At 35.0% G+C, this 27914-nt stretch overlaps 1 protein-coding gene and 1 non-coding gene across 2 annotated transcripts; one reads left to right on the forward strand and one right to left on the reverse strand.

The window, feature by feature from the left end:
• Positions 1 to 1179: 1179 nt before the first annotated feature.
• Positions 1180 to 27823, reverse strand: LOC135683564 (uncharacterized). The gene is made up of 35 exons (XM_065198860.2): positions 24927 to 27823; positions 24418 to 24475; positions 22217 to 23837; positions 21729 to 21780; positions 20649 to 20760; positions 19933 to 19983; positions 18748 to 18849; positions 17898 to 18551; positions 15938 to 16050; positions 15616 to 15778; positions 14970 to 15094; positions 13816 to 13941; positions 13263 to 13352; positions 12906 to 13013; positions 12298 to 12381; positions 11869 to 11940; positions 11279 to 11374; positions 10719 to 10811; positions 10474 to 10566; positions 10136 to 10228; positions 9916 to 10008; positions 9028 to 9117; positions 8813 to 8923; positions 8308 to 8400; positions 7914 to 8009; positions 7435 to 7530; positions 6442 to 6534; positions 6060 to 6155; positions 5864 to 5959; positions 5116 to 5211; positions 4667 to 4762; positions 4371 to 4466; positions 4040 to 4129; positions 3434 to 3585; positions 1180 to 2675 (listed from the first exon to the last, which is right to left on the reverse strand). Exons 1-35 carry the CDS (start codon positions 26634 to 26636, stop codon positions 2633 to 2635), a joined length of 7053 nt encoding a protein of 2350 aa, XP_065054932.2. The 5' UTR covers positions 26637 to 27823; the 3' UTR covers positions 1180 to 2632.
• Trnag-gcc (transfer RNA glycine (anticodon GCC)) lies at positions 16903 to 16973 on the forward strand. The gene has a single exon. It is a non-coding gene; the product is annotated as a tRNA-Gly (tRNA).
• Positions 27824 to 27914: the final 91 nt, after the last annotated feature.

The raw sequence follows: 27914 nt of genomic DNA on the forward strand, positions 1-27914 counted from the left end.
AAATATTCCAATACCAGACCCTTCTAAAAAAATTTTCCTTTCCAAATTTTTTTTTACTTTCAGTTTTTAAAATCAAACACCTGCAACCAATCTTTACCTAAACATTCTTTAATTATTCAACTGCAAAATTTTTTATTTGAAGCAAAATAATTTTTCGGTCTAACATTGGCATCAGACTTTTTGGGAGCTGCTTGACAACTTCAATGTGAAAGTTTAACTTGAATTGAGCGCTGAATGTGTGCCAAACTGGTTACAGGACCTACGACGAAGAAAGGGGGCCGGGGGCATGCTCCCACTTTTTTGCAAAAAAATAAAGCTTTTTCAAAAATATGTTGTTGTGGGTGCTAAATGTTTCCTTGGACCCCAATTTTTCAACCTGTGTCGGAGCCCATGGGTTATGATTAAAATCTGTGTTGCTAATTGTAATACATATTGCTTGGTGGAAAAACAGTAAGCTATATATGCAAAAATGTCTTCAAAGCAGCGGTGGAAATTTTGGGGGTGTGGGGGGCAACTGCCCCCAGGTTTTGCAAAATTGTGGGTTTTGTCGGTAAAATTATGTCATTTGTCGGGAAATTTGCTTGCTTTTGTAGGCATTGCCCCCCACTTCAAAAACGAATTTCCACCCCTGGTTAAAAGTCAAGTAAATTTTCTTTCACAATGATGTTATGCTCTACTGACCAGCCTTCTCTGAGACAGCTAAATGCTTGTCTCAAAGGAAATGGCCATATTCTCATATTCTCAAAGATGATCGTCTTGCTTAAGTTTTATCAAATGCACAAATATTGTAGCTCCTAAAACTGTTTTTCAAAGCATCGTGAGTTGCTGGGTACATGCAATACTTCCTAGGCTCTTGTTGATCCAATGACCAACATGCCTTTGCTGCATCTAGTGTGAATTATATAAATATGCAGCAACTTTGTTGCTACCAGCTGTGTAACAGAATCATCTAGATAAAATTTAATTATCCTTAAGTATTTCTTATTTCTGTCAAACAACTTTTAATTCCCTTTTAATCAAATTGTCGTTGACTTTCGTTTGAAAATGAGCAGTAACTAAGTTCAACTTTTGCATGATGGTTGAAATTGGCGTGATGCGCTCAAAGGTCAAACCAGGATTTCACCCTGCGTTGCGTGACTTCAAGTGATCCATTGAAGGTGCAGTTATCAAAAAACGGCCTGAACGAACAACTTATTATAATACCATCGCAAATGTGCTTAACAACAACACTGGATTTGCAACTACTAATACTGCTTCATTGACGTCATTCCTAAATGAGGGGTCTGGACTGAGGATGTGGAACGGTTATAAAATCGTGTTGTTTACAGCAAATTAACAGACATCTGGACGTTTGTGGACAAGACGCGAGACAAACAAAACAGTTGGAGTCAACGTCCTTCTGTTAATGGATGTTTCTTATGTGAACCATTTTCTCAATTCATGCTTGTTTTGGGAAATTTATTTATACGGTAGATATAACATAATTACGGGTTTCCTGTGTTAAAAATAGCATTTCTCAGGTACCTTGAAGGTGCTGAATCTAAATTGCCCAATTATAAAACATCATATGTAGTTGGGTTGCAATAGAATTAAGAAATGTGAGGGGTGAAGACACTTGCTACTTCTAGTGTTTTCCCATGAGCTCTGTGGGTTCTGCTTAAAATGACTAAAATATCAATCAATTCGAGCCCTTGGGGTTGTGAGCTTCTCGAAATTTATAAAAAGGACAACGCGGGTTGTATCCCAGCTGCCACAGTAAGAAGACAACTCGATCAGAGAAAATTGCTCATTTTGTTAAATGTATGGAGGAATTGTAATTGCGTTCAGTGTTGAATTATGGCTAGAATGGGTTTTGGCCCTCCAATTGAAACAAAAAAGTTATATTAACTCCCCAGTAAAGGCAAGTTAAAATGTGATCTTGTAATTTCTTCCCGTGCCTTACTTCATTTCATTTAGTATTGTGGCTACAATTTTGAAGCTCTTGATTCTTATAGCTCTGAAAGAAAATTCCGTTCGGATCTGACTTAACTGCTAGACAACGTCTGAACGGGGTTTAAAATAATCGAATGGTCTTGGCCTCGTTAAATGTAAGGCCAAAATGGCTATCGCGTTCGCTTAGAAGATACCTTTATACAATTATAAAAAGACAAGCTATTGAATAACAACACTCGCAGGAAAAAATGATGCCAATTCAAAGTAACCGTTTAGCCAAGACTTAGTTATTTCATCTTTTACTACAAAAACAGACATTCAAAGCAAGATAATAACTACTATTGAACCCCTTAATCACCATCATATGGAGAAATAAATATTTACAACAAAAATCTTAATTCGCTATTCCCTATAAGTATTGTCTACTTCTATCATCATCATCAAAACCAAAGTCTCTAATATTCGTCAGATCCTGTGCACATCAAACCTGTTATTCTCGTTCGCAACAGTTCTGACTTCTAACGTTGATTCTCTTATAAAATCGAGTCACCCCTGAACAATCATCAATTTCACCAAAAGCTATTCCTTGGGAAATTTAGTTGATTTTCGCGGCATGACGTCGACAGATGTAGTTGACTAAAAGCCATGCAAGCAATTATTGCTTTTGCTTTCAAGTGAGCATGCCGTGAATCAATGGCTTTCAGCACCAGTCTTCATTGATTTTCATCAACAATGGTTGCTTACTGAAAGCAAAAATGATTGATAATCAGCTTGGATTTTCAGATAAACCCTTGCAATGGAACGTACATTATGATTACATTTTGTAGTAATGAAATAGGTTGTTTCATTGTGTTCTAATAGAGAGATTTCAAACGAATTGGTGGATCGTTGAATAGACCTCCTTTGATCAATGCTTGCCTCATAAAATAGACAAAAATGATCGATGCCAAAATATTGCTCTTATACTCAAATACTTTTGAGCTTCCTTCAAATCTTTCACACTTAAAATTAAAGGGAACTGGGCGGAATCAGAAATGAGTCTCTGAAGATTTGACGAGCAGACAAGCTATGTTGAATAAGATAGAGTCACATTTCTACTGATAAGAAACTAAAAATTATCGCATATCTGCCGTTGCCGTCGCTCTTTAGATTTTTATCAATTCAAAGTTTAACTTTGCTTGACTTCTCTCAGTAGAAATAATTTCAACATAGACATGGCGCCTTAACAAGACTTATGCTGCATTTAAGCTCGCTGAATGTTGTTAAGGGTGCTGTTCGAACGCACTCTACAGCGCTGAAAACCACATTAAACAACGGAAATGTTGTGTGCTTTTCGGTGCTGAGTATTTCAACCGCTTAAAAGTTTCACAGAGAGAAACTAGGCATTGCGAAACAAAATCAAATGTCGCTGAGCAAGACTGATCAATATTGAACAAGATCTTCCAAGAAACTCCAGAATAAAACAAGACACGCTGGTTGAAAATTCACATGCTCGACTTACTCAGATTTTTCATTGGACGAGCCTCCAAAGCTGTTTTCGAATTCTTCAAGAATTCGAGGATCTTTGTCGTTCACGACTGACATTAATCTTTCCAGTAAATATTTGTGCTGCTTGTTTTCTTCCTCTTTCTGTTTCAATTTTATCTCAAATTCCTGCGAATGAGCAAAAAATATAACTCTTTGCTTCATTTATGATGATTCTGACAACCCAGTTAGGACAAAAAGGTCTGAAATCTATCAACGGATCTTCTGATATCATGGAATTATTCGTTGTATTTCTACAAAGCGATCCAACAAGGAGTAGCCAACGGTCCTTCCCATAAGAGCCAACATACTCTGACTACAAAAATACCGAGATGACTATAAACAATAAAAAAGTTATATAGTCGCTGGTACTTCATGGCCCAACGAGGTTTTAACCAATTTACACTAGATAACTTTGACAAAATTGGAAAAAATCTTGACAATTGAAAACTGATGCAAAAGACCTCAATTTTATTTTAGAGTTATGGTTAACTTACTATTGATCAGAAAATATCTATACTTTACAATCAGGTAGTAAGAAGATGGCAGATAGATAAAAAAGGGAAAAGGGGGGATGAGCTACCTTCCCAACACTACTACTGCGGCTCAATGGCAAACTCTTGTCTTTAGACTTCAATGCATCGTCCATTTGTCGAATTTTTTCTTTAAGATCCTAAAGAGAAAATATCATTCTTAATTAATCTTATTCAACTCATAGCAACGACACAGGAATTAAATACTTAATGGTATGCTGGTTAAAAGATATGGGTTTTCTCAAGGCTTTTAAAATAATTTCTATTGTGTCTGTTATTGTGTCTGACTAGAAATTTTCAACTAAAGAAATATCAAAGGTAATTGAGCAATAGAGCGATAGTATTTGCTAATAATGATCACATGTGCAAAAAAATACTTACCATAACATCTTTTTCTGATTCCTCTCTCACTTGTCGCAGCATTCGATCTTTATCAGACATAAATTTCTCGAATTTTTTCATATTCTCTCTGGCAACCTAACAAAAAGTAATACCCTATTAAAGTAAAACACTAAATCTATAGCTTGCTCGAAAGGCTGTTGAAAGTTGTAAGCTCAAGGGAAGACAGAACTGAGAAGAATGCTCCTGATGCTCAGTATCAGACATTGGAGCTTTCTAAAAAATTTTTATGGCTAGAGGATAACAATTTGCACTGTAACAAGACTGGAGTTTCAAACCTTTTCCAGTTTCGAAACTTTGGCCTCAAGCTTTCGCGCGCTGCTTTCTTTTTCAACCAGTTTCTCTTCAAGTTGCACAGTTCGAGATCGCTGCTCCTGAAAACGAGATGAAAATCGGGTCTAAAATTATGATAATATATGTGATTGTTTGCCACAAATTTTATTAATCAAATACAACATATTTTACATCAAATTGCTATTAAGAATGCTAAATGCAACAGACAGAATTGCTTTTGCTTTGCTGCGTGGAACAAGATCCTTTACAACTAATTTTAATCTATAAAAGTTTGACCATTAAAAAACATATCTTTGACCAACAAGGATATAACATACACCAAACCACATGTAACACCTACTCATTCATATATCCTAAATTATGCAAAACAGAATCAATCATCTGCAATTACTATTCCTTACTCACGATTCGATATAACAAAGAACAAACATACCTCTCTTTCATTAATAAAACGCGCCTCCTTCTCTTTCCATTTTGTCTCTTTCACTGTCACCAACCCTTGCAATGTCTCAAACCGGCTCTTCATTTCCTAGTTATAACAAAGATGATAAAATTCTGACTAATATTAACTTAATAATGAATCTCTTTCAATAACTGAAGATATGGAGTGTGGTTTAAAGGCAGTTCTACTCCCTTGGTTAAACTAGAGGTATCTATGAGCTCGACATAGCCTTCGTCTTACTTTGCTTTGTGAAGCCTTATTACAAGAGTGTTGATCGCTCTTTACCAACAGCAAAATGTGGATTCATTGAATTTCTCGTATATCACAAAAGTAGAAATGGAAGCTTCTGATTATTTTTAATCTTCTAAGATACTTTTTAGTACCTGGAAATTGCCCTCTAAAAGAAAGAGTCTTTGGAGGAATTGTTTGTAAAAACATGAGTATTCTTCCAACAAACCCCCCTCCCCCCCCCCTAAATCTTATGTCCTTTACCAATGGTTTTACGACGTTGTTCTCCATGTTCAGCTGAGTACATATGGTATACTATCGTTCGTATTCGGTATGCTAATTGAATCGTTAAGGTACTTTGTTCATGAATAGTAGAGTTTACATCAGTGTTCAGCTTGCTTTGATCTTCCACTAGCGAGTACGTATGCCGAAGCAACATCCTATTGCCTTTATTCACATTTCAATAAAAGAATCAATAGAAGTAGAAAATTCTCAAAAGAATAATTCTCACAATTCTTTCTTCGTCAGCTTTAGCTCGCATTTTATCGATGATTGTTTCTTTCTCTTGCAATGAACGTTGTGCATTGTTCAACTCTCTCTTTATAGTCTTAAAAAGAACATAAGAATTTATTGCAATGTCAAAACGATTCAAGAGCTTCGACTTTTAAAATCACGTTTTAAGTATTGATTTTCATTCATAGGCATACCTCATCGGCCTTTGTCTGGCTGCCTTTAATGTTTTGTATAATTTTGTCTTTTTCAGCAACAAGCCTTTTGTAGTCAGTCACTCTTTTATCAAGCTCCTGTCATGGAAAACCGAAATATTCAAATAAAATGAGGCAACGAATGCATGTTTGAAAAGTGATTTTTACAGTGCAATTTCCTTAAGGGGATTTACAGCAAATAGACGTTTTGAATTTATAGAATGTTCCAATATAAAATAGCAAAATAAAAATTAAGAACGCATAAAGATGAAACGAATGCATTAATACGATCTATAGCTACAATTGTTGCTCATGGAAAAATCTATTTATTTTAATTTTGAATTTTGTATTTATTATCTGAGTATTTATAAACAACAAAACTTACGGCCACTTTCTGTGTTGCGTCTTCAAACGCTAGTGCGAGTCTGCTCTTCTCTCTTGCTTCATCGTCAGCAACGTTCTCTGTCTCTCGCAAACTCTTTGAAATGGAAAATACGTTCAAATAACATGCAATACAGAGAAACGCTAACATAAATTCATGGCCTCTAAAAGCATTTAACAAGGAAGCTTGAGCAACTTAAGAAGAAATCTACAGCCGTTCCAAATCAAACCCCGAAACTTTTACATAAAGTTTTGCCTTTTGACAGGAGTAAAGGGTTCTCTTGTTTGTTCCAAGGATGCAGCAACCCCAGGACCACGTGTTGCCAGCTCTGAATTACATCGAACATTCTATACTGCATGGCTCAACGGTAGTAGAAGACCAGATTCAAATTCACTGAAGATCTTTCCAAGATACAATTAAAAACAGACATTTTAGGCTTGCTATGAGTTCTGGAGTTGTTTGGTATCACAAGAACGCTAACTAAAAATAGTGATTGTAAAGGAAAAGTCTCTGTACTGCAGTGATATATAAATACACGAAGAAACACGACAATTTGCCAATATACAGGGCTCTATGCTTTAATCACGCCACACATACGTAAGCCATAATCCATTTTTGTTTTCAGAGAATCTCAATAATCAATTTTCAATTTGATGATTTTCAACCTTCCAACCATTGCTGGCGAATGATAACATACATTATTTCTAAATTTAGGCTTCGGTTCTTTTTGGTTACTAAAATAACAAACTTTATAAGCAGCTTTGAAATAATCAATTTCTTATTTGCGCTAATGAATTACAACATTAGTTTAAATAATATATTTTTAATTACTTCTGAACAACACCAAATTCTGAAACAATCGAATAATTTTTGTGATTCATTGGAAAGAACAAAAACTGAATTATTTGAAAAAAGAATTAAGTAGATAAAGTTTCTAACAAAACAAACCAAACATGACAACCAAACAAAGTTTCTAAACACTTTGATCATTCTCACTCTTTCAATTTTCTGCAATTTAAACTCCAGGTCAAGAATTCTTGAGTCTTTTTCAATGAAACTTTGCTCCAAGCTCTCAATGTGGTCCCGCAAGCCCTAAAATCACAAACCACAAAATAAATAAATTGTGTGTGTTTTTATAAAACTCATTTAAGGCTGTTATGTTAATTTTGGTACGTAATCAAAACCAACAATTATTTTTATAATAGATTGTGCAGAGACAAATCAAGTTAGTTACGTATAAAAAACTCTAAAAATCTAAGTTTAGAAACATATAAACAATAAAAAACGCAAGCAATGTTGTTTCAGTGTTCCCATGTCTCCTTGTTTATAGCCGTATATTAAGTAAAAGGATGACAAAGCATAGAAATAGAAAAATGTGGCACAGAAGGGCCGTCATCAAATTTTGAATAGAAGGGAAATAGGTTAAATAATTTTACCTATGAGATCGTAAAAAAGGGTTATTCTCAAGTAAATACCTCATTTGAAGAATCCTTTTCCTTGCAGACTGCACTAAATTCATCTGCACGCAATGCCATCTCCTTTTCTAGTCTCTGAGCCTTTTGTTGCTCTTCCTGTAAAAAGAAAACATAAACCATATCATAAATTGAGATTTTTTAGAACAGAGCTATTAAAATGAATTTAAAAACATAGCTCTATACATCTAGACATTAGAACTTGTAACTTTAAACTTATCAAAACCCTTGAATCCACAAAAACAAGGATTAATCAAGCTTCTTCAAGAGGTGTTTTTGAAAATAACAGAAAATGTACGAAGAAGAAGATAGCTTCAAAAATACTTTGCAATTTTCCGGGTTCTAGAGCCCCTTATAAAGGTAATAGATTTATCTGAATCTGATGTATTCAACTTACTTTGAGTTGATGTTGGAGATCATCCACATCTTCCATTGCTCTTTCCTTCTCGTGCAGATACATTTCAAGCTCTTTCACCTTCGACTTCAGTAACTAACGGGAATAGAACGATCGTGTAAGCTTTATTCATGAAATTCTAAAGATAGAAAAATAAAAAAAAACATTTTCTTCACAAGTGTCTTTAGAGTATCTTTATTAAAAGACATTTGAGAAAAAATTTTGAAACAGAATGTCGGAATATATAAAGCATGAAATCAGGTTTTAGTAAAGGACAAAAGGGTTTCTAGAACAAAAGCCAAACTAAAAAGCTGTATCAAATCATATATTTACTTGAAAACTCTCTAACTATTTCTAAGCACAAGTGTACAAAGTGACCTTGACGATTCTTTGCTTAAAAACGTATGAAATCAGTAAATACAGAGCTAGAAATTTCAATAATTTAAGAAAATGATTATCACGAAAAATAATAACACACAGAAATGCTAAAATGTTCAAAAAGACAAACCTTTCTTTCCTCGTCTGCTTCCATGAAGTTTCGACGCAAATCGTTATTGTCAAAATCAAGCCGGTCTACAGTTTCGTTCTTTGCTTCTATATCACTGGAAAACTCTTTGCGCTTAAAAAACAACAACAATTAATTGAAAATAAACTCTAGCACCATAAATAACAGAAAAAGCTAAGCAAAAGTTGTGAAAATTTGATTTTCTATGGCGATCTTACCATATCTGCATTATCTTTAATCAATTTCTTCACTTCTTCTTTCTTTTCGATCAGTTCTTCTGATGCGCTATCAAATTTTCTTTGTAGTTCCTGGACAGAAAATTTCGTAAGAAATCATTTCAATACATTCCAACAATAAAAAACCAAGGACCGTGAAACACAATATATGTATTTGCTAGAAACCCATTCTTGAAACATTCTTGAAATCAGGGGTAATTGAATCATCATATATCTTAACTCTTAAATGTTTATTAATAAGAAGTAGGAAATAAAGGAAAAATCAAACAATTCATAAAGACAAAGATCGGAAACCACATTTTTATCTTTTGATAGTGAAAGACAGTTTGGCGAAAACAGTTTTTGGAAGCGAGAAAGAACCAATGTTTAAGGTCAAGGGATACAGATCAAAGGGTCTGGGGTTCGAGTCCCTCTTGACATGACCAAACATTTACTCAGGTTGAGGGGAGTCACCAGCTCTATTTTATTCCAGGTGTACGATTCACGAGGTGTGGTAACATCGAGAAAAGGACCAGGACACTGCTGGATAAACATAGCTTTGCAGTGTCCTAAAAACTACGTTCGGATGATAGGTAGAAACAAATACACATAAACAATTAAATCGAATAAAACAATATTGAAAATGCCTTTGGAAAAAGCAAACTTTCTAAGACGTTAAAAAGCTTTTTGTCTGACACTCTTCCGAGTATAATCAGAAACGCGAGTATGTGACTGTAAAGATTGCCAAATCAATGTCGCTTGCTACAAAATAGCTGTATTTTTACTTTTGGTAGATGGATTCTGAAAAAATATTGATTGATCATAAAATCACAGATCACATAACATAACAATCAAGTGGCTAAAAAATAATTGAATCAGTAAATCACGTACCATTAACTTTCTCTGCACAATCGATGCATCACTCATCAATCGATCTTTCTGCTTAACTTCCCTTTCTAACGCGCTGATTTTGTCTAGCAGCTCCTATAGGAAAAATTCCTCAAAAATATAATAATGCATGACAAATATTTTTCAATTTTAACATTCGAGCCGTCAATGAAACTCAGTAGAAAGATGAAAAAAACAAGGAAAAAAAATATAAGGTACAAACCTCGTTAGATTTAGCGAATTGGCTCATTTCATTTAATTTCTCGTTCTTTTTATTAATACTCATCTGCAAGTTTTGCACTTTCTCTGCTAACACCTATCAAAATCAAGATATCAGCAAACTCAGGCTTTCAACAAAAGTACTTGAAAGTTTCACGTACATAACAACATAAATTTGCAACAATATCAAATATAGAAAAGATCTATTCCGTTGTGTTTTAATTATAATAATCTGAATTGCAAAGCATGAGGGGTTCGTGATAAATTTGATTCAAAATAGCAGATGGTGTATTGTCAATTACAGTTAATTTTTTCAGATATTAAAATGATGATTATTCTTACCTCTTTTTCTTTCTGTGCATTTCGCAAAGAGGCTATTCTTACATCACGTGAATCTATTTCTTGTCTTAATTCAGATATCATTGAATTCAAACGCTGAAATAAAAGACAAATAACAAAATTCAAGTCACATAAAACCAATGATTCGCCGAAAAAATACACAGTAATAAATTATCAAGAAATTGATTTGATATTTTCAAAATAAAAAATGAATTGTCACGAAGATAAAGCCTCCTAAAAATACATGCCTCTATTTCTGCTTGAGAGATCTTCATTTTTTCACCCTCAGTCACTCTGGTTTCCAATGTGAGCTCTAATTGTTTCACAGTATTCTGTAGTTCCTGGACATAAGAAATTCTCTTGGTTACATTTGCAATACGCGCGGACAAGATCAAATCGATAAAATTAAATAAACTACAAATTGTTATAGCTTAGTTCCAAAAAATTAAAAGGTAAGAGATAATTGCTACTCAAAATGAGAGCATCCTATAAAATCCCATACTTTCACTGGAACCACCCGACAGGGTCCACTGGTGAATGGCAAGGGAAAGACTGTGAACTGCCACAGCTAAGTGTATACATTTGACATTATTTTTCGATTTTTAGCCCTAGATTTGGCATAGACATGAGAAATCAACCACATGTACCTTGAACATGACTCTCGTTGTGTCTGGGCAACAAATTTAAATAAAATTCGAAATATTTTTCAAAGCATCGACATTACTCTGAGACGACGTAAATTGAATGTAAAATTAAAACACATATTTCAGAAATTAGAATATTCAAGAAAACACTAAAAATGACTAACCTTGTTTTCTTCTTCTAATCGATTTTCATATTCAGCTAACTCGATCTTATTTTCTAGTGATTCGTTTTCAATTTGAACAATACGCCCTTTAAGAAGCTGAAAGAGATAATAAAATAAATATGAGGAAAAATATTGACATAATACAACAGATCAGATTCAAACAACAAAATTTTTCTGCTTAAGACAACTTTGATTGCTCACAGAACGATAGCAAGATTTCAAACTAGCTTTGGATAGTATCATCAGGATTATTTTATGACAAATGAACACAATCTGAGGACAAGGAACAGAAAAATTCTTTTACACACTCATAAAGTTAGACTAGAGTTTGTCAAGGACAGTTTTTGAACAAAGTAAACAATTTTTCGCGTAAATTTTACATATGAAGACATTTTATAAAACAGTTTTATCAGGTTTAAAAGGAGACATATTGATAGAAAATTTTATTAAGCTGAAATGCACATATCCTTTTAAATCATTGATTGATATTTGCTGATTGCAATGTCCTTGTTTCAGGTAGATGACACCATGGTTCTAGACTAAAATCACTGCTTTGTAAAAACTGCAAATGATTACTCAAAATGCCATACTTGATTTTCCTTTTCAACGTCTTTCAATTTATCCATTGCACTGTTTTCATAATCATTTTGCATCAGACCCATCTTGAAAATATAAAGCATACTCTTTAAAGGATAGATTTATTCGAACGAGATACATTCACAAAAGAAGGTGCAAATTCATTTCTTGATTCAGTGCAGATGAAGGTGACAGAAAGTAAACTGCAAAATGTCTCAACTTTACTTTAGATTGAAGGTCCAAAGATGAAAAAAGTTATAGACTAAAGATCTTGACAAATTTTAAAAAGTAGAATAGAAATAAAATTTGATAAATATTATTGAACTTGTAAATGATAGTCACAGTTTAAAAATGGTATAGATCGTTTCTTTTTTCATCTTTTCAAAATCCTGAGCTAGAAAGAGCTAGAAAGAGTAAGGAAAGGTATATTAAAAAAAGCATACTTCTTGAAGTTTTTCTAGTTCTCTTGCCTGGTTCTGAGTTTCTTCTAATGACGTTTTGAGGTTCTCAATTATCTCTTTCAGCACCTGAAAAAATGTTTAAAGTGGAGATATTGAAAAAGCACCAACCCAGTGCACGATTTCAATTCTTCTCTACTATTATCCATATATTCGTAATTGCTTGGGCTTGATTGAATACCCAAAACTAAGTTTAAGAATCCAAAAATGAAAGTAATTTGGGTCGTTGAAATCCTTATAAAATGCTGAGCTGACTTTTCAAAACCCTTTAAAGAATCGACATAGAAATTACGGGAAGACTCAGAATCTTTGGTCGTAAATTTGTATTGTAGCAAGGACGCCCGTACACTTGACCCAGATATTCAATGCTTTAAGCAAACTGCCGAGAATACATGGAACACCTATGCAAGAAAATACTGATAAAACAGTTTAAACGAATGACATCAAGCTTTGGCCAATGTGCCAAAAAAAAGTTAGATCCCAAATACTATTGCCATACTATTAAAAACGGGACAAAACATACAAATATACTAAATTCCTTTAATCTGATATGATAAAAGGTTAAAACATATCTTATGACGGCATTGCAATACCTTTTTCTCCCTCTCTTTCTCGTTCAGTTTATCAGACAGCGTTGCTATTTCTTGTTGGTATTCTTTGCTTTGTGACTGTCCGTTGCTTCCATCTCCTACCTGAGATCTCTGAATCAGAAAAAAACTTTCTAATTCAGTGATACCCCCTAATATAATTTTGATGTCTAGATACAGTTGCTTAATACAAAAAGATATGACTATGCGAAGAAGCGAAGCTAAGTTTATAGCAGTAAACAAACAATATAGGAAGTATCAGGTAATAAAATTGTTAGACATGGTTACTTGTCGTAACTAATCGTAACCAAGCACCAACAAGTTAAAAAGGTAACAAGGTAGAAGGAGCAATAAAACACTAACCAAGGTTTCTTCTGCACCATGAAGCTCTGTTATTCGTGTGTTTTGCTCATCGACTTTTTTTTCAAGAATTTCATTTTGACTTACAACCTCCTAAAACGGATTTGAAGTTCGTTTTATTTGATGCCTTATGCACGTCATCAACAGCATTTTATTTCAGGAACAGCTAACAAAAATCAATAAAGTGGAGTCCCGATACGTCGGACCTTCAATGGAGCAAGGAAAGGTCTGACTCAGCGAATGTCCGGTGTATGCTGGATACGACATATGACTTACGACTTATGACTTATGTATGGAAAATCCGGATGGAGTTTAAAATCAGTCCGACTTAGTGAAATGAAAACATGAACATTTGCAGACTTTTTTGCTTGTTAAATGCGTCATTAAAAGAAGCTTTAAACAATATTAAAGAAATTTAACTTGGTGCGAGATTTTTTATCGCTATCGATTAAAAAGTGAACTCAGAGTCAGGAAACTAAGCACATGGGGTTACTGAAGCTATTATTGAGACAAAAACTAATTTGGTAATGCACTTCGCTTCGTCTGGAACTATTACCTTAAGCCTCTTTTCAAAAGATTGGTTGGTCTTTCTGGCTTTGAACAATTCTTCTCGCTTTTCTTTAAGCTCGTTTTGAAGACGTTCAATCCTTTCTCTTTGGCCATCATCTTGCTTCAAAGATTTCTGGAGAAGTGATTAACGATACAGAAATATTAAGAAAACTGTTCCCAGTCGTTATTGTCCCATACACGTCTCTAAATTTAATAAAATTTTGACTGTAAACGTTGGTTAATTGATTAATAGATAAAGTCATGAACAACAGAATTTATATTCACAGCTGTGTGACATCTTTAAAAAAGATGAATGTTTAAAAACCAGCAAGAAAAGATATTTCTATGTGAGCAAATTTTCACCCTCTGCTAAGACGAATAAATTGAAGATAAAAAATTAAGAAGATCCCCTTAAAGAAGACCTGACTGGCATTACCTAGCAACTCATCTAATCTACAGAACAGTTCTTTATGGTGCTTTTATTGCATAATACAGTGCCTATAAATTATAGACGAAACATTCCTAGAGCAAGGCAGAGGAATTCAATGATTATGTAAACACATAAAGAGACAACGTAACCGTTGATGAACAGAGTTGACTATTTTCAACAGCTAAACTAATCGATGGCACATCCACGGTGCTCATTCAAATGCTGTGAACACATTTTATAACAGTAAGGTAAAATCTCAATATTTTTGAACAAATAATTAATGAAAATTAATGGCAAATTCCAACTGGAGACAAGATTTTCTTTCTTAACACATGCACAGCAATACGGACTTGTGTAAACCGAACAAGAAAATTGTTGCCAGCAAACCAATGAAAAAGCCATGTCACGCAGACAGAAAGTTCAAGGTTGCAGGGAAAAGCAGATTAACAATAACATTTACCGTGTTTCACATCAAAATGTGCAAAATCCTATGAATATCACAGTAAAAAAAACTGGATATGTGTGCTCCGAAAGAACCTAAACCTTAAATCAAATCTTACATACATGTATGAATAATATTGAACTGGAAACTTCTACAAACTCAGTATAGCAAATATCAATTTAGTTATTTTGATATTTTGCTACTTGTTTTTGACCAAAACACGAGCATATGTTTAACACCTGAAATGATGATCAAACTACTAAACTGTTAACTACTAAAGATACCATACCTCTGGCGATCCAAGAAAATTCACTCTTACAAGCTTATAAACAGCAGGTCTTGACAATGAACTTGCTATCTTCAAGAGATTAGCCTCCATTGGAATTTGAGATTCTTGCGTGCCCTCCGAGATTCCTTGAAGGACGAAAAGATCTTATTATCAGTAAAAATAATTCCAAATATTTTCAATTCATTTATAGCTAGGCATTAGGCGTAGAACTTATCATTAGTCGATGGACGTTAAAAACCGGGAGAGGGAGGTGGTTGTATCACAGTTGTTAAACATTATCTTGTAGCAAAAACCTGGATCTGTCTTCAGTATCGTTTCATAAGATAATTGCACTCAGATCTTCCTGATATATGGCAGTTGTGTAGGCCAGTGTCAGATTATACCAAGGACGCTCTGGTTATGTTTAAGCGAAAAACGGTAAATTAACTTCATTGCCTCACGTCAAGAGCAAAAGCTACATTTTGTAAGGACATCATTAAATTCCTTTTTCTTTTATACCAACACATCTCTCTGTTAAATATTGGGCCTAGCCATGGGTGAGCTTCTAGTTTTTGGTTAAAAAGGAGCACAGTGTCAAAATATAATAGAATATTCTAAAATCAGAAGAGAATTAACATAAAACGCTATGGGATTATAAAAAAATTACCTTGTTTTTGGTTCTTCATTGGATACAACGAGAAGCACTTCACTGGATCGTGGTTCTGGAGTTTCTTCAAGGATATCGCAATAATCTCTGCACAAGTCGTTTTCATTGTTGTTTCAATTTTCACAGATCTTTCATCGTTTAAATTTTCATCTGAATGCACGATCTACGAAACAGAAAATCGTGGACAAATCACTACCTACGGAATTTTTGCAACTTTCATAGAAGAACCTAAAGCAGATACTGAATGCAATTTGCAGAACACATTAGTTTCAGTCGATTTGATGACAAATTTAATCATATTGTTTGTTGTAAAAAGACTTACAATGACCGATCCTTCAGATTTCTTCTTCAACTCGAATTTGTAGCGTTCTGCATCGGGCCAACGGCATTGCAACACAAGAGGGCAATCGTCCTCATTGAGAACAACTTCAGGTACTGAAAAAAATGAATGCATTTTGGAAATCATCTTTATGAACTTGCAAGGTACGCTGGATTTGGAGCAATTCAAGATACTCAAAATAAACGATTCTTTATAGCTGCATTAAGCCGGTGTCATATGCGTTTCGGTAGCCTTATGCATTTCGGTCTGGGTACTCAAACGCATGGCAATTTTGGTTATGCAAAATCGTACCCAAGCACTTAAACAATAGGGTACCAAAACGAACGTGGAATTGTGCATGCAAAACGGTCCAGGTACACAAACGCATGGCAATTTTGCTTATACAAAAACGTACCCAAGCTTTTAAAAAACAGGGAACCGAAACGAATGGTGGAATTTAGCATGCGAACGCAAGGTCTGGGAACGCAAATGTTCTTGTTCATATTGTTCAGAATGTAAAGAACAATCGAACTATTTCTAACAAGGGGGTACTAACAAGAAAGCGGTGCTATGATTTCCCTTGTTAAGTTTATGCAAAAAAGTACAACATTAATGGCGACTCCAAAGTTTTCTTAATTGAAAAGTGTGAAATTTAAACTAAAAAAGCATTGTGTTCAATTTGTTAATTATAACGTGGAAGCAAAACATAAGAGAACAACCAAGTTATACTAATCAACCTGGTCGGATCGGAGGCATTCTCGTCTTTCTTTGATGGTAATTTACTTCGCAGAGGCTCGTATTATGCCTTGGTTTTGTTACGCAGTTCATCTGGTTGAGTCGCCAGGGCATGCGGATTGCGGACACGCGTAACCTGTAATCTTAAGGCGAAACCACCAGAAATATTGCGATTACAGACCAATAAACCAAGAATACAGGCCTGTATAGGCTTTTCACCTATCATTTACAAGGCATTGGTGGTTCAGTGGTAGAATTCTCGCCTGCCACGCGGGAGACCGGGGTTCGATTCCCCGCCAATGCAGTTTTTGCATTTTGAACTGCCCCCATCTATTGCTTCCATTCATGCCAGAATCACACTTTTCTTGGAATACAGCCTATATAAACTTCGCAATAAAATTCCCCTAAAGAATGCTCGCAAATAAAGTGGCAGCTTTAAAAATTACAACAAAACAAGATGTTTTGAACTGCTTTCTCCAAAAAAGTTGTAAAAAGCCAGCCAGAACATCATATGCCATCCAAAGTCAAGGGGCCTGAGCAATTAAGGCACCCTGTCTCTTGGGGTAAAGTCGAATCAGTTGGCTTTTATCCATATTCAGGGGGGCAAAGCTGAAGAAAATTGTTAAGGGGTGCAGAGCCGTAAATTTACCGACAAAATGGCCTTTTAAAGGTGTAACATTTGGCAATGATAAATACAACGTGACCAAACTGCTTCCAGTGAAATCGTACAGTGATTCATTTGAAAATACGCAAACAATTTTTGGCAAAAATAAAGTACATTTATGAATAAACTTGTTCTCGCTATTGATATATCTTCGAAGTTGCATACATTGCAGCAGAAGATAATGAACTAAGATTTTAAAAATTTGCTGAGAATGTTTCTACTGTTTTCAAATGCTTGTGATATCGTTGTGAAGAGATTTGTTTCCGTTAGAAAGCTGTATTTGATGGGGAATGGGAAGCATATTTTCATTCTCAGTGTCTAAAGTTTTATGCCAACCAGTAAATCATATCGATGAATTTTCACAAAATTTTGGAGTTGGGCTTGTTCAATTATTTCTAACTTGTTTGCTGTGAGTACTGAAGCTCCTTTTTTCTGACTGTCCGGTTCTAGTTGCTTATAGCGATTTTCTTATAACAAAAATGAGTACATAGCAGTAAATCAAAACTTTTTCAAACCTGGAATCAAACAGAAATGACCGTAAGAAACTGGATAAACAGCCCTTACCTGACTTCGAACTATGTGATTGAACCAAATAAAAGCAGTTAGCATCTTCAATCATGTCAAGTTTCTCTAGCAGAGTCTTCGTGACATCCTTGGCTGTAGTACTTGAAGTAACCAGCAATGACACAGCACTGGAATCTTCGGCCTTTGATCCACTGCCTGCTTCAACTGCGTACGTCCAGATTTTGACTACCCCTTGTGGGCTTGACTGCAAAAGATACTTCAATGAAGAATCGACTAACTTCTTCCTGCTACTGAACAATCTGGCAAGTCTACCAGACCCATTCCTTCTGAATGAAAACGCTCCTTTTAAGAAACTCTTCTTTTTAAGACCTTTTTTCTCTTTCCCCCCTACTGAAGGACTTGAGTCTACAGATGCCCCTCGAATATTGTGTTTCTTTCTCGAAGGAGAGACACTTTTTGAACGCTCGTTAGCAACGCCATCTTTTTCCGTTGATGGTGAATACTCACTCACGGCTCTTCTATAGTTTTCTTTACCTTTTGTGGACTTTTCGGACTTCTTTCTTCCTCCACCGGACAATTTCGGAGAAGGTGATGGTAAGTATTTATTCTCTTGGTCTTCAGTTGACATTCTCAGGGCTTCGAGAATTGCTAGCATCTTTTCACGGTCGTATCCAGAGGCGTTGTCTAAGGCATCTAGAAAATTAAATACCTTGATAATCGTCTCGTTTTTTTCCAGAAAATCTCCAGAAAATCATTGATGAATGTTTATCCAAACGTTTACGGATTTACAAAGACTTCTTTTGATAAAAAAGCCTGCTGTCGTGAAATAGAAAGAAAAGTAACAGAAACTTAGTAAAGGAGAAACAGTCAAATTAAGGGCCAAACATACCAAGCAAAGACATTTCAACATCCATATCTTCGGGATTTTTCAGCGAATATATTTCAGACAAGACTAATTCTCGATCTTCAAGGTTTGTAATTCCCATTTCATCTATAAACAAAAATGCGAATCTGTTATGACAAATCAGTGCCAAAATCAGCTGGGACAATATCAGTGACATAACCAACAAGGGTCTCCCTTGAGTTGGTCATTGGTTATTGATCAGAAAATATCGTGTTTATTGCAAATACCAGTCATTGTGAGCCACTTTTTACAAAAAGGGCCATTTACAAATAGTAAAGATTTAAATAGAACGATTTTTGCTCGAAGGTGACTTTTCGCATGTCTTGGACATGTGACTCCGGTATTCCCTATGTTCCTAGAGGCATCAAGATGGAGGTATTAGCACTTGCAACAAGAGAGGTGCTTATCCAAACAAGTACACTACTCAATCAAATGCTTAATCAGGACTAGCTGAGTTCTAAACCTGAAAATACAATTAATGAACTTCAAAATGTCATTTATCAGTCGAGAGCAATCGATAGGAAAGTTCAAGTAATAAAAATTATTTATTCGGTATTTGCTCTACGGTTTATATGGCACTGTCTAACTTTACTGTATTAAATAGTTGCTCAGTAGCTATCAGATACTTATTAGAGTGGCAAAGTAATGAGACCCCAAAGGCATAGCTTTAGAAATCTCTTATTACAACCCCATGAGCAAAAAAACCACTAAATGTTCAAAATCAGTTAAATTTCTTACGGATCGCCTGAGATATGGCCAAAGTTTTAGAACCAGGGTCAAACTACAGCAGATTGATGGAGGAAAAGCTTGTACTCATGTATCGATTTCTCAGATAATCATCAACAGATCTAAATGACATTGCGAATGCAAAGGATTTCGATTGTTTTCTCTCAGGTTATATGTTTAAAATCCAAAATTTAAAAAAAAAAGATTTTTGTGACGTCATGACTTTGCCTCTCTTGACAGTGTAAAAATATTTTATGTAAACAGAAAATAAACATTACTGTTTAAAGCGTTCAATGGCATATACAGCTAGGTGTACACTCTTGGATGTGTAGAGCAGGACGGCTTTAAGTTGCATTTACTTGACGATCGCATTATGCGTACACAGCAAAGTATGTAAATAGGACATTTCAAAAACCAGGCTAAATAAAAGAAGGTGTAACATACCAAGCAGATGCAAGTCTATAGAAAGCAATTCTGGTCCCCCTATCTTCCTTTCTAAAAAAGCAAACGTTCGTGTTTTTAATTCAATAATCTTTGAAGGACATATGAATTGATTTGAAGGCTTTTGTGCAGCCGGCATGCTTTACGGCAGCTGTTTCGTCCATGCAAAAATAAACGGACTGTATTTTGTTTTTTAATGCACTACGATATTGGAACGGTTTTCAAAATGTTTTCGCAAATCATGCCGGTTGTACAAAAACCTTAAAGACTCTAGAGAAGTTTTCCAATCCTGAAGGTTCCGAAAATTTTGTATTCAAAGCATCCTGTTTCAATCTGCTTAGAGTTAGTACAGGCAAATTTTACATTTGCGCTCAATTTACATAACATAAGAGATACTTATATAGATACATAAGAGAGCGCAAGCACTGCACCTTGAAACCATTCGACATTAATGCAAACTCCCATAAAAAATAACTATGTCATAGACATTTCGGGAAGACATAGGCCCGCCTCCCTTAATTTTTATCGCGCCTGCAAAAATATCTGACAACAAAAGAGAAGTCATAGCAACAAATTTGGGCTTATCGCTCCTTTTTAAAAACTAGAGATCTTTGTGGTTCTTTTACTTGAGGTTTGAAAACTCGTGCCTAGTTAATCTGGGGATGGGCCTCGTGGCTAGTTACTTTACAATGTTGAATTCTACATGATAAATAACGAACCTTCAAACTGCGCTCGCAGTTCGACAAGACCGATCATTTCTAACCAGTCACCAACATCTTCAGTTGTCCATTGATCAAGTGGTATGTTGTTGATTCTAGAATCGAATGCATCCTGCAACACAAATAACAATATTTATCTTTAGAAACTCGGCAGCAGAGTTTGGGGGAGGCGGCAAAAATTAGGCCATCACTTTTCACTGTACGAAAACCTCCTTTGCCAACAAAGAACTTCATTTTTACCAATAAAGAACGCACCTACTAACTTCTGCCTACGTAAAGGCAATCTCAAAATCAAAGAGTCAGATCGTAAAGAATACTTGCAAAAGAATCTGTGATACCAGACTTAACCCCTCCCCCAATACTTTCCTAACCCGCCGAGAACTGGGGAAGGAGGTATGCGTCCTCTTGAGAATGTGTCTCATCGCTATTTTTTTAAATATATTTATGCACAAATTAACCCTTAGGCAAATTACAATCCACGCAAAATAAAAATAAATCTAATTAAGAATCTAATTACATTGATAACAAGCCTAACAGTTAAAGATTATAAGACCTACAAATCTTATCTACCTATTGCTGTTCTTCCAGGGAGTTATGTTTTAGTGTTAGCTCTTTAGATACATTTTAAGTTGTTTTTTGAAACGATCTAGTGTCGGTAGTTCACGAGTTTCAGCAGGTGTGTCATTCCAAGATTTGAGAGCTGCATAATGAAAGCCCTTTTTGCAAATTCAGTTCTATATCTAGGGATCTGGGGATCTTTACAGTGCCTCGTATTATAAGTCAAGTGAAAAGATTTTGGCTGGTGTTTACCCCTTAGGCTTTCAGGGCACAGTCTGTTCATTATCTTACAGGTCATTGTGAGGAAACGCAAAGCAACCAAAGACAATATTCTGTCTGGACAAATAAGGATAAACCAATGAAATCTTGTTCTGTCCCATATATTGCCATATGTACGCAAAGCTCTTCTAACTGTCAAGAAACAATGAAATAGTCATAGAGACAAGATTAAAGCAGGTTTGTCGTCATAGAAATGACATGTTTATATGAGCATTTGGAATGAAATGTCATAATCATTTTTACCTCGATGAGGTCTTCACTTGAATCAATCTCTGAAGCGTTTTCATCTTTGTCACTACAAAAGTGAATCAATAGTCATCACTACAATCAGCTTGTATCAATAAACCAACAAAAATCGCATTGATAAAAACATAAACGATAACTTGTGAAAAAAAGCTAAAACAATGATTCTCCTGGGTACTCCTTATGTAACAACAATGTAAGAAAATACGTCAAGAAATCAATCTAGGAACTTTGAATAGATAGGTTTTTCAAGAACTGTTTTGTGGTTTAAGACTATCTGTTATTTCAAAGAAACTGATCTCAAAAACTGGTATTGGTCTACTAAAACAAAACTATGGATCATGCTTGCTCAATTTCGCTGTACATTGTAATGCAATTTATAAAAGACCCATGAAGATGGCGACATATTGCCTTCAAGAGAACTAAGAATGTGGGAAGAAAGGAGATTCCTTCGTCAAAGCAGAAGATACAAAAGACAGGCAAATCACCTGGTCAAAGGAACGCTAAAATCCAATTCAACTGCTGCCTCTGTATTGCCCAAGAAATCTTCAGCAGCATCACTACTATGAGTCAAAGTTCTTTCTCTCATCAGCTGTACGATGTTGACCTTTTTATCGTCATCTTGTTCATCCCCTGAGCTACTGCAAAATGATGACCATTTTCTTGGCACAAACAAATTTTCAGGTCCGCTCCTGATTGAACTAGAAACGGAAGATTTCCGCGAAGAGGGTTTTCCAGAGTCTGGCAGACATTCAACTGACGACCAGGGAGAGAGCTTGTTTGATTCAGCTGGTCCGAGCAGCTCATCTGAGGACGAGGTCTTTGCTTCTTGAGATTTAAGAAATGCATGTTGAGATAGCTTGGCATTTTTTGATTGTGAGACGTTTCCTGGCAAATCATCTGTTTCGTTCAATACAGGTATGTCTGATATCCCTATTGGTGCATACTCTGCTGTAATATTTTTCTCGGAAGAACAATTCGATAACTTCCGCTCTGGTAAACTTTTATTAACAATAGAATAAGGTGGTTCACTACAAACATCTCCTTCCCTTACATCCAATGCTCCGAGCTTCAGTGGTTGAATCACAATTCGTTCATCTATTCTACCATCGTTCTCTTCATCAAAAGCTGATTTTGCAATATTAGCTGGAGTGTTTCTTTCGCTAAATGACTTTTTTCGCTGCTTTCCTTTTTCTGAAATCATTTCTCGATAATCTAAAGACTCCTTGACTTCGTCTGCGTTTAACTGATCTTGATATGAATCCAGCAAGTGCAATGGCATTGACTCTACATCAAACATTCGCTCTTCTGGCGGTTTAATATTTTCTTCTAAGACAATAGATTTTGAATTTTCAGCTGAGCCTAACACATTTATACTCTGATCCATTTCTTTTTTATTGCTTTCAATATTTTCTGTCTCTATTGGATGTCTTGAAGAAGACTTATATTTGTGTTTGCTATCAACAGCATGGTATAAATTTGCTTGTCCTTCTCTATCTTCTTCATTTCTTTTCTGTTTTCTGCTTACACTTTCTGTTCCTCCACTAGCACTTGTCTCAAATCTATGAGCTAATGACAAGACACTTTGTCTTGGATCAATTTTGTCATAAGTATCATTACTTTCAGTTAAGAAGTTGATTTTGCTCTTGTCAGATTCCTTATCACTGACTTCAATTTTCTGATTGGGTTTACTTTCAGCTATTTCAAAACTTGATTTTTTCTCCAAAAAATCTGAAATTGGCCTGGCTTTTTTTGCATCAACAATTAAGTCTGTTTCATCAAAACCCTGTTCTATTTCATTTTCAAATCCTTTTGAAGTCTGCTGCTGTTCACTAAATCCAAAAGTAGAATGAAATGAGTCAAAATGTTTGCTAGGTAGATTTGCATCAAAATCTTGGGTAGCCATTTCTGAGTCAGTTGGCACTGGTGCAGCTGGAGGAGGTGGGCATATGTCCATGTCATCGTCATCACTGCTATCTCCATAAACTGTTGGGGGATCAATAATACTGGAAAAAATATTTTCATCATCTTCGTCCATTGGAGGAGGAGGAACAATTGGTAGCATATCCACATCAAAGTTCGGGACAGAATGAAGAGGAAAATTACCATCTATGAAGAAGTAGAAAGAAATTAACAAATGGCTACAAAGTCAGCTTGAATGAAACATAAACAAAGTGTTATTTTATTGTTCTGCATATAATGAATAGGCTTTTTTTCTAAACTCGAAACAATCTAACATATTTCGAGAAGCTTTTTGAATCTTCTCTTTTAAGGCACAAGCTAAAACATTAGCTGGTAAAACAAAATGATTCAAATTAAATGTTCACTTTAAAACTGCTTCTAAATAAATGAATTGGTTAATTCATTTGTTATTGCTCATAATGCTTTTATGAAGCAAGTTTAAACTTTGAATTTCAATTCAAAATCATCCTGTTATATAGAACAAATAGTGTACAGCTCTCCCTATACATCATCTGACACTCTATGACAGACCAGGAGACAGTAATTTTTATTTGATTTTATACTTTTTAATAATACATAAAGTTTTATACCATACTCCTAACCCTGTTTGGCATTTAATGATGCTGATTCTGGTTCAAAAGTGAGAGCAAATTGAGCTTTTTGACTGCTAGGTTTACTGGGAAAAGGTGATGAAATACAGTATTGACAAAAAGAAGATATACAGAACCTTCTGTAAATGGCATTTCCACAACCCCTGCAAAAGCATCATCATATTGGAACTTTTTCTGCAAAAAAGTAAAAAAAAACATATATGTTAAAAGCCTTTTCTTTTTATAATTTATTTGTCTGATTTCAACAGTTTAAGACATCTGCATATCAGAACAGCTATAGCAGTTTATTAAAAATCTTACACAGCCTAAAAAGTTCCAAAAACACACTTCCCAAATAATTAAAAAAATAGCTTTTTGAGTAACAAGCAGTAATATTAATATGACCCAAGACAAGAAATAAACTACATAGTCAAATTCAACAGCAGTGGTGCAATTACACTTTCCAAAACAGCAGAGCATGAATGTGTAAAAACTTTTACTATAAAACCTTGAATTTAATTGAATTCCAATTGAATTCAAAAGAGCAAAGAAATAAATATTGAATAATTTTTACTTTGCTTCTTTGTGATTGACTCATTTTAAAAAAATAACATTGGTGTTTTTTCTAATCATAGATTAAACAAACCTCTTGAGAATCTTCGATAGATGATGTTATAGTGGTATCAACATCCATGAAATTCTGCATCTGATTTTGAAGGAAACCAGGGGGACCATCAGTTGTACTAAATACTGTAGATGTCAAGCCTCCTGAAACTCCCTTTTCTGCTGCTTTTGACAATATTTCAAAAGAAAAATTGGAGTCAATATCTTGAGTAACATTTTCAAGGGTTGATTCTGTATCTGATAAATGCAACTGGGCTGACTTCTGATCACCCTTCTGGTAAACAGCTTTTTTTGTACTTTCATGCCCTCTAGATTCACCAGTGCTACCAATTAGTTTTGTTTTATTGAAACTCACTTGATTATTGTTTTCCTCATTTTTCAAATCATATTCAGACTCTTTTTTGACTGCAAAAGAATGTTGGTCCCTTTGTGGGATATCATGTAAATTGTTAGTGTTACTATCATCTTTATAAGATCCTTTCCTTGTTTCATTTATACTTTTTATATTTTCTTTAATAGCCGGTTTGTTATTTTCATCTGTTTTACCCAATGGTGAAAAAATATCACCTTTTGGTCTGATACTTTTTTCTGACATAGGTAATCTTTCAGAGGTTACAATATCTCCATTTTTATTTGGGTCAAAATCTAAATATTCATCATGCTGCAACTCTTCTAGAAATTTAGAATCATTTGCTGTCAATGATTTAAAACCACCATCAGTATCTACAACCAGCCCATTCATATTGAGGTTAACATTTTGTAAGATAATTTCTGGCTTCTGCTCATTTTCTGCCAAAATGTTCAGTTCTCTTGTATCAAAACTATCCTTAGATAAACTTTCCTCTTCTTCAAATGAATTTCCAGAAGATAAAACTGAATTGACTGGCAATGGAAGGACTGGTGAAATGCTCAAATTCTGAAAATCATCTAGGACCAGATCAGTTTCCAATAGATCATCAATAGTTTGAAGACTTCCTTCATCACTTTTTAGGCTGGTTTGTGAGGAATACCTCCTAAACGATGGTATAGATGACTTAATGTTTGTATCATCATTATTCTCTGATAAGTTGTCAGTATTCATAAATGTTCTTGAGCCCCTTCTAACTGGAGATATTATGTGTGATCTACCCTTTCCATTAGAAGTATTGGCATCTTTTCTGCGAGAAAGTGAAGAGGCTTTCAATCTTTCAGAAAATGATAGAGATGCTTTTGATGGACTATTCAACTCTGTCTTCTGTTGCTTGCTAGAAATTTTCTCTGCAGTAACCTGAGCTGAACCACCATTGTCATTGGATTGCTTTGGATTAAATTCCAATGAAGTTGGTCTTCCATTAACTGACTTTAGTGCAATGTCTGGTTTTGTTGGCAAGAGTGGTTTTGGTGCAATGGCTGGCTTGCTTCTAGTAGTACTATCAACAATGGAGCTAGTTTTGGACTCCTGTGTTCTATCATTTGGTAGGATGTTGCTTGAAGCGGCTTGCATGGAATTAAGGTAAATTTTTGGCTTCTTTGGGACAGGCGGAGGTGGCAGTTTCGTTGGTACCTTCCTTTGGCCCTTCATAACTTCTGGTGAATGGTCTTTGTTTTGATCCAGCAATGGCGTACTCGCCAAGTTACGCTTCAGATGACTCCGAGATGGTACTGAATGCTTTCGAGAATTATTTTTAATCCTGCTTTTTGTCACATGTACCAAAGGCTCGCTCTTTACCGGCAAATCCAACATTTGTTCCATGACAACACAATTTGGTTTGGGTTTAATCTAAGTGTCCACTTCTTTGAAGTTCAAATCTTTGACAAACGAGTGTTAGATAAATGTTGACAAACTCAAATAAGTAATGCTAACTAAAATTTGAAACCTCTCTTCATGTTAACGAACCAGATCCATAACGTAGGCTTTGAAATCAACTGTTTCCTCTTTGCCTACGTCCCATCTCTCGTAGAAAACTTTCTCGTTAATTGACAAGAACATATCTTCGTGCGTGGCGTTTACTCTCACTAGCTTATCTGAAGCGAATCCGTTGAAACTGTTAAGGCAGAATTGTTAACCGAGAGAAGGATTTCAAAAGAACATTGTAGGAAACAATGAAGCCGAATAAACACCTCTTGTCTATCACCATTGAGACTAATCAATTCAACTGAATTTGTTTATTCATGGTCATTGGAAATACTTCATGTAATCACGATACCAAATTTGCCTCCGCTGCGGTTTGCTGTCTCTGCAACGGGGTTAAAAATGATCTTGGATTTCTTAAGTTTAAAAGTGAATAATCAGGGAAACATTTCTTGCATTTTATCATTTCCTCGAAGGGCAGCTTTTCTTAGGCCTTTTTTCTGGTTCCATGAATGTCTTTAAGGTTCGGTCTCAGTGGAATTTAGAAGCCGGATGCATAATTTATCAAGCACATTGCATTCGAATTTTTATATATCTGAAAAACGCATATTTCAACGAGTAAGATATCGTGATATGCGCACTATTTTGTCAAAATTCAATAAAATACATTTTTAATGATTCAAATTATCATGTTTTTCTTGATTATTGTTTGAAAGCAGTGCAAAGGTGTGTTGTCACATTTATTATAATATTCCATAACATGTAAAATTTCACTGCTATTATCAGTCTCCTTTCTGATAAAAATTGCTACAATCACCATGAAAACTCTTGACCTTATAAGATTGCACCAACGTTCTTTAATTTACAAGAAACTGGTTTATAAGAAACTACTACTAGGATGCCCCAAAACCTAAGAAACTTTAGTACTAGGCTCAGGAAAAATCACGAAACTATAAAATTTCCATTTTTAAAAAATTTTAATTTTGTTGATTTTTCTTTGGAAAAGATAGCATACATTGAATTTTGATCTGCATGGGGTTTTTTCGTGACAATCTTGGTTTTTATTCTTTCAAAAATGCTCAAAACCAGAACAATAAGACAACTTGACGTCCCGAAAATAAGAAGCCAACTGGGAAACTTTTGGTACTAGAAAGCAAAAATCTTGATACCAGATACCAA

This window comes from Rhopilema esculentum, chromosome 7 (genome assembly GCF_057945365.1).
Source record: "Rhopilema esculentum isolate cy_ngs chromosome 7, ASM5794536v1, whole genome shotgun sequence".
NCBI classification, from domain to species: Eukaryota; Metazoa; Cnidaria; class Scyphozoa; order Rhizostomeae; family Rhizostomatidae; genus Rhopilema; species Rhopilema esculentum.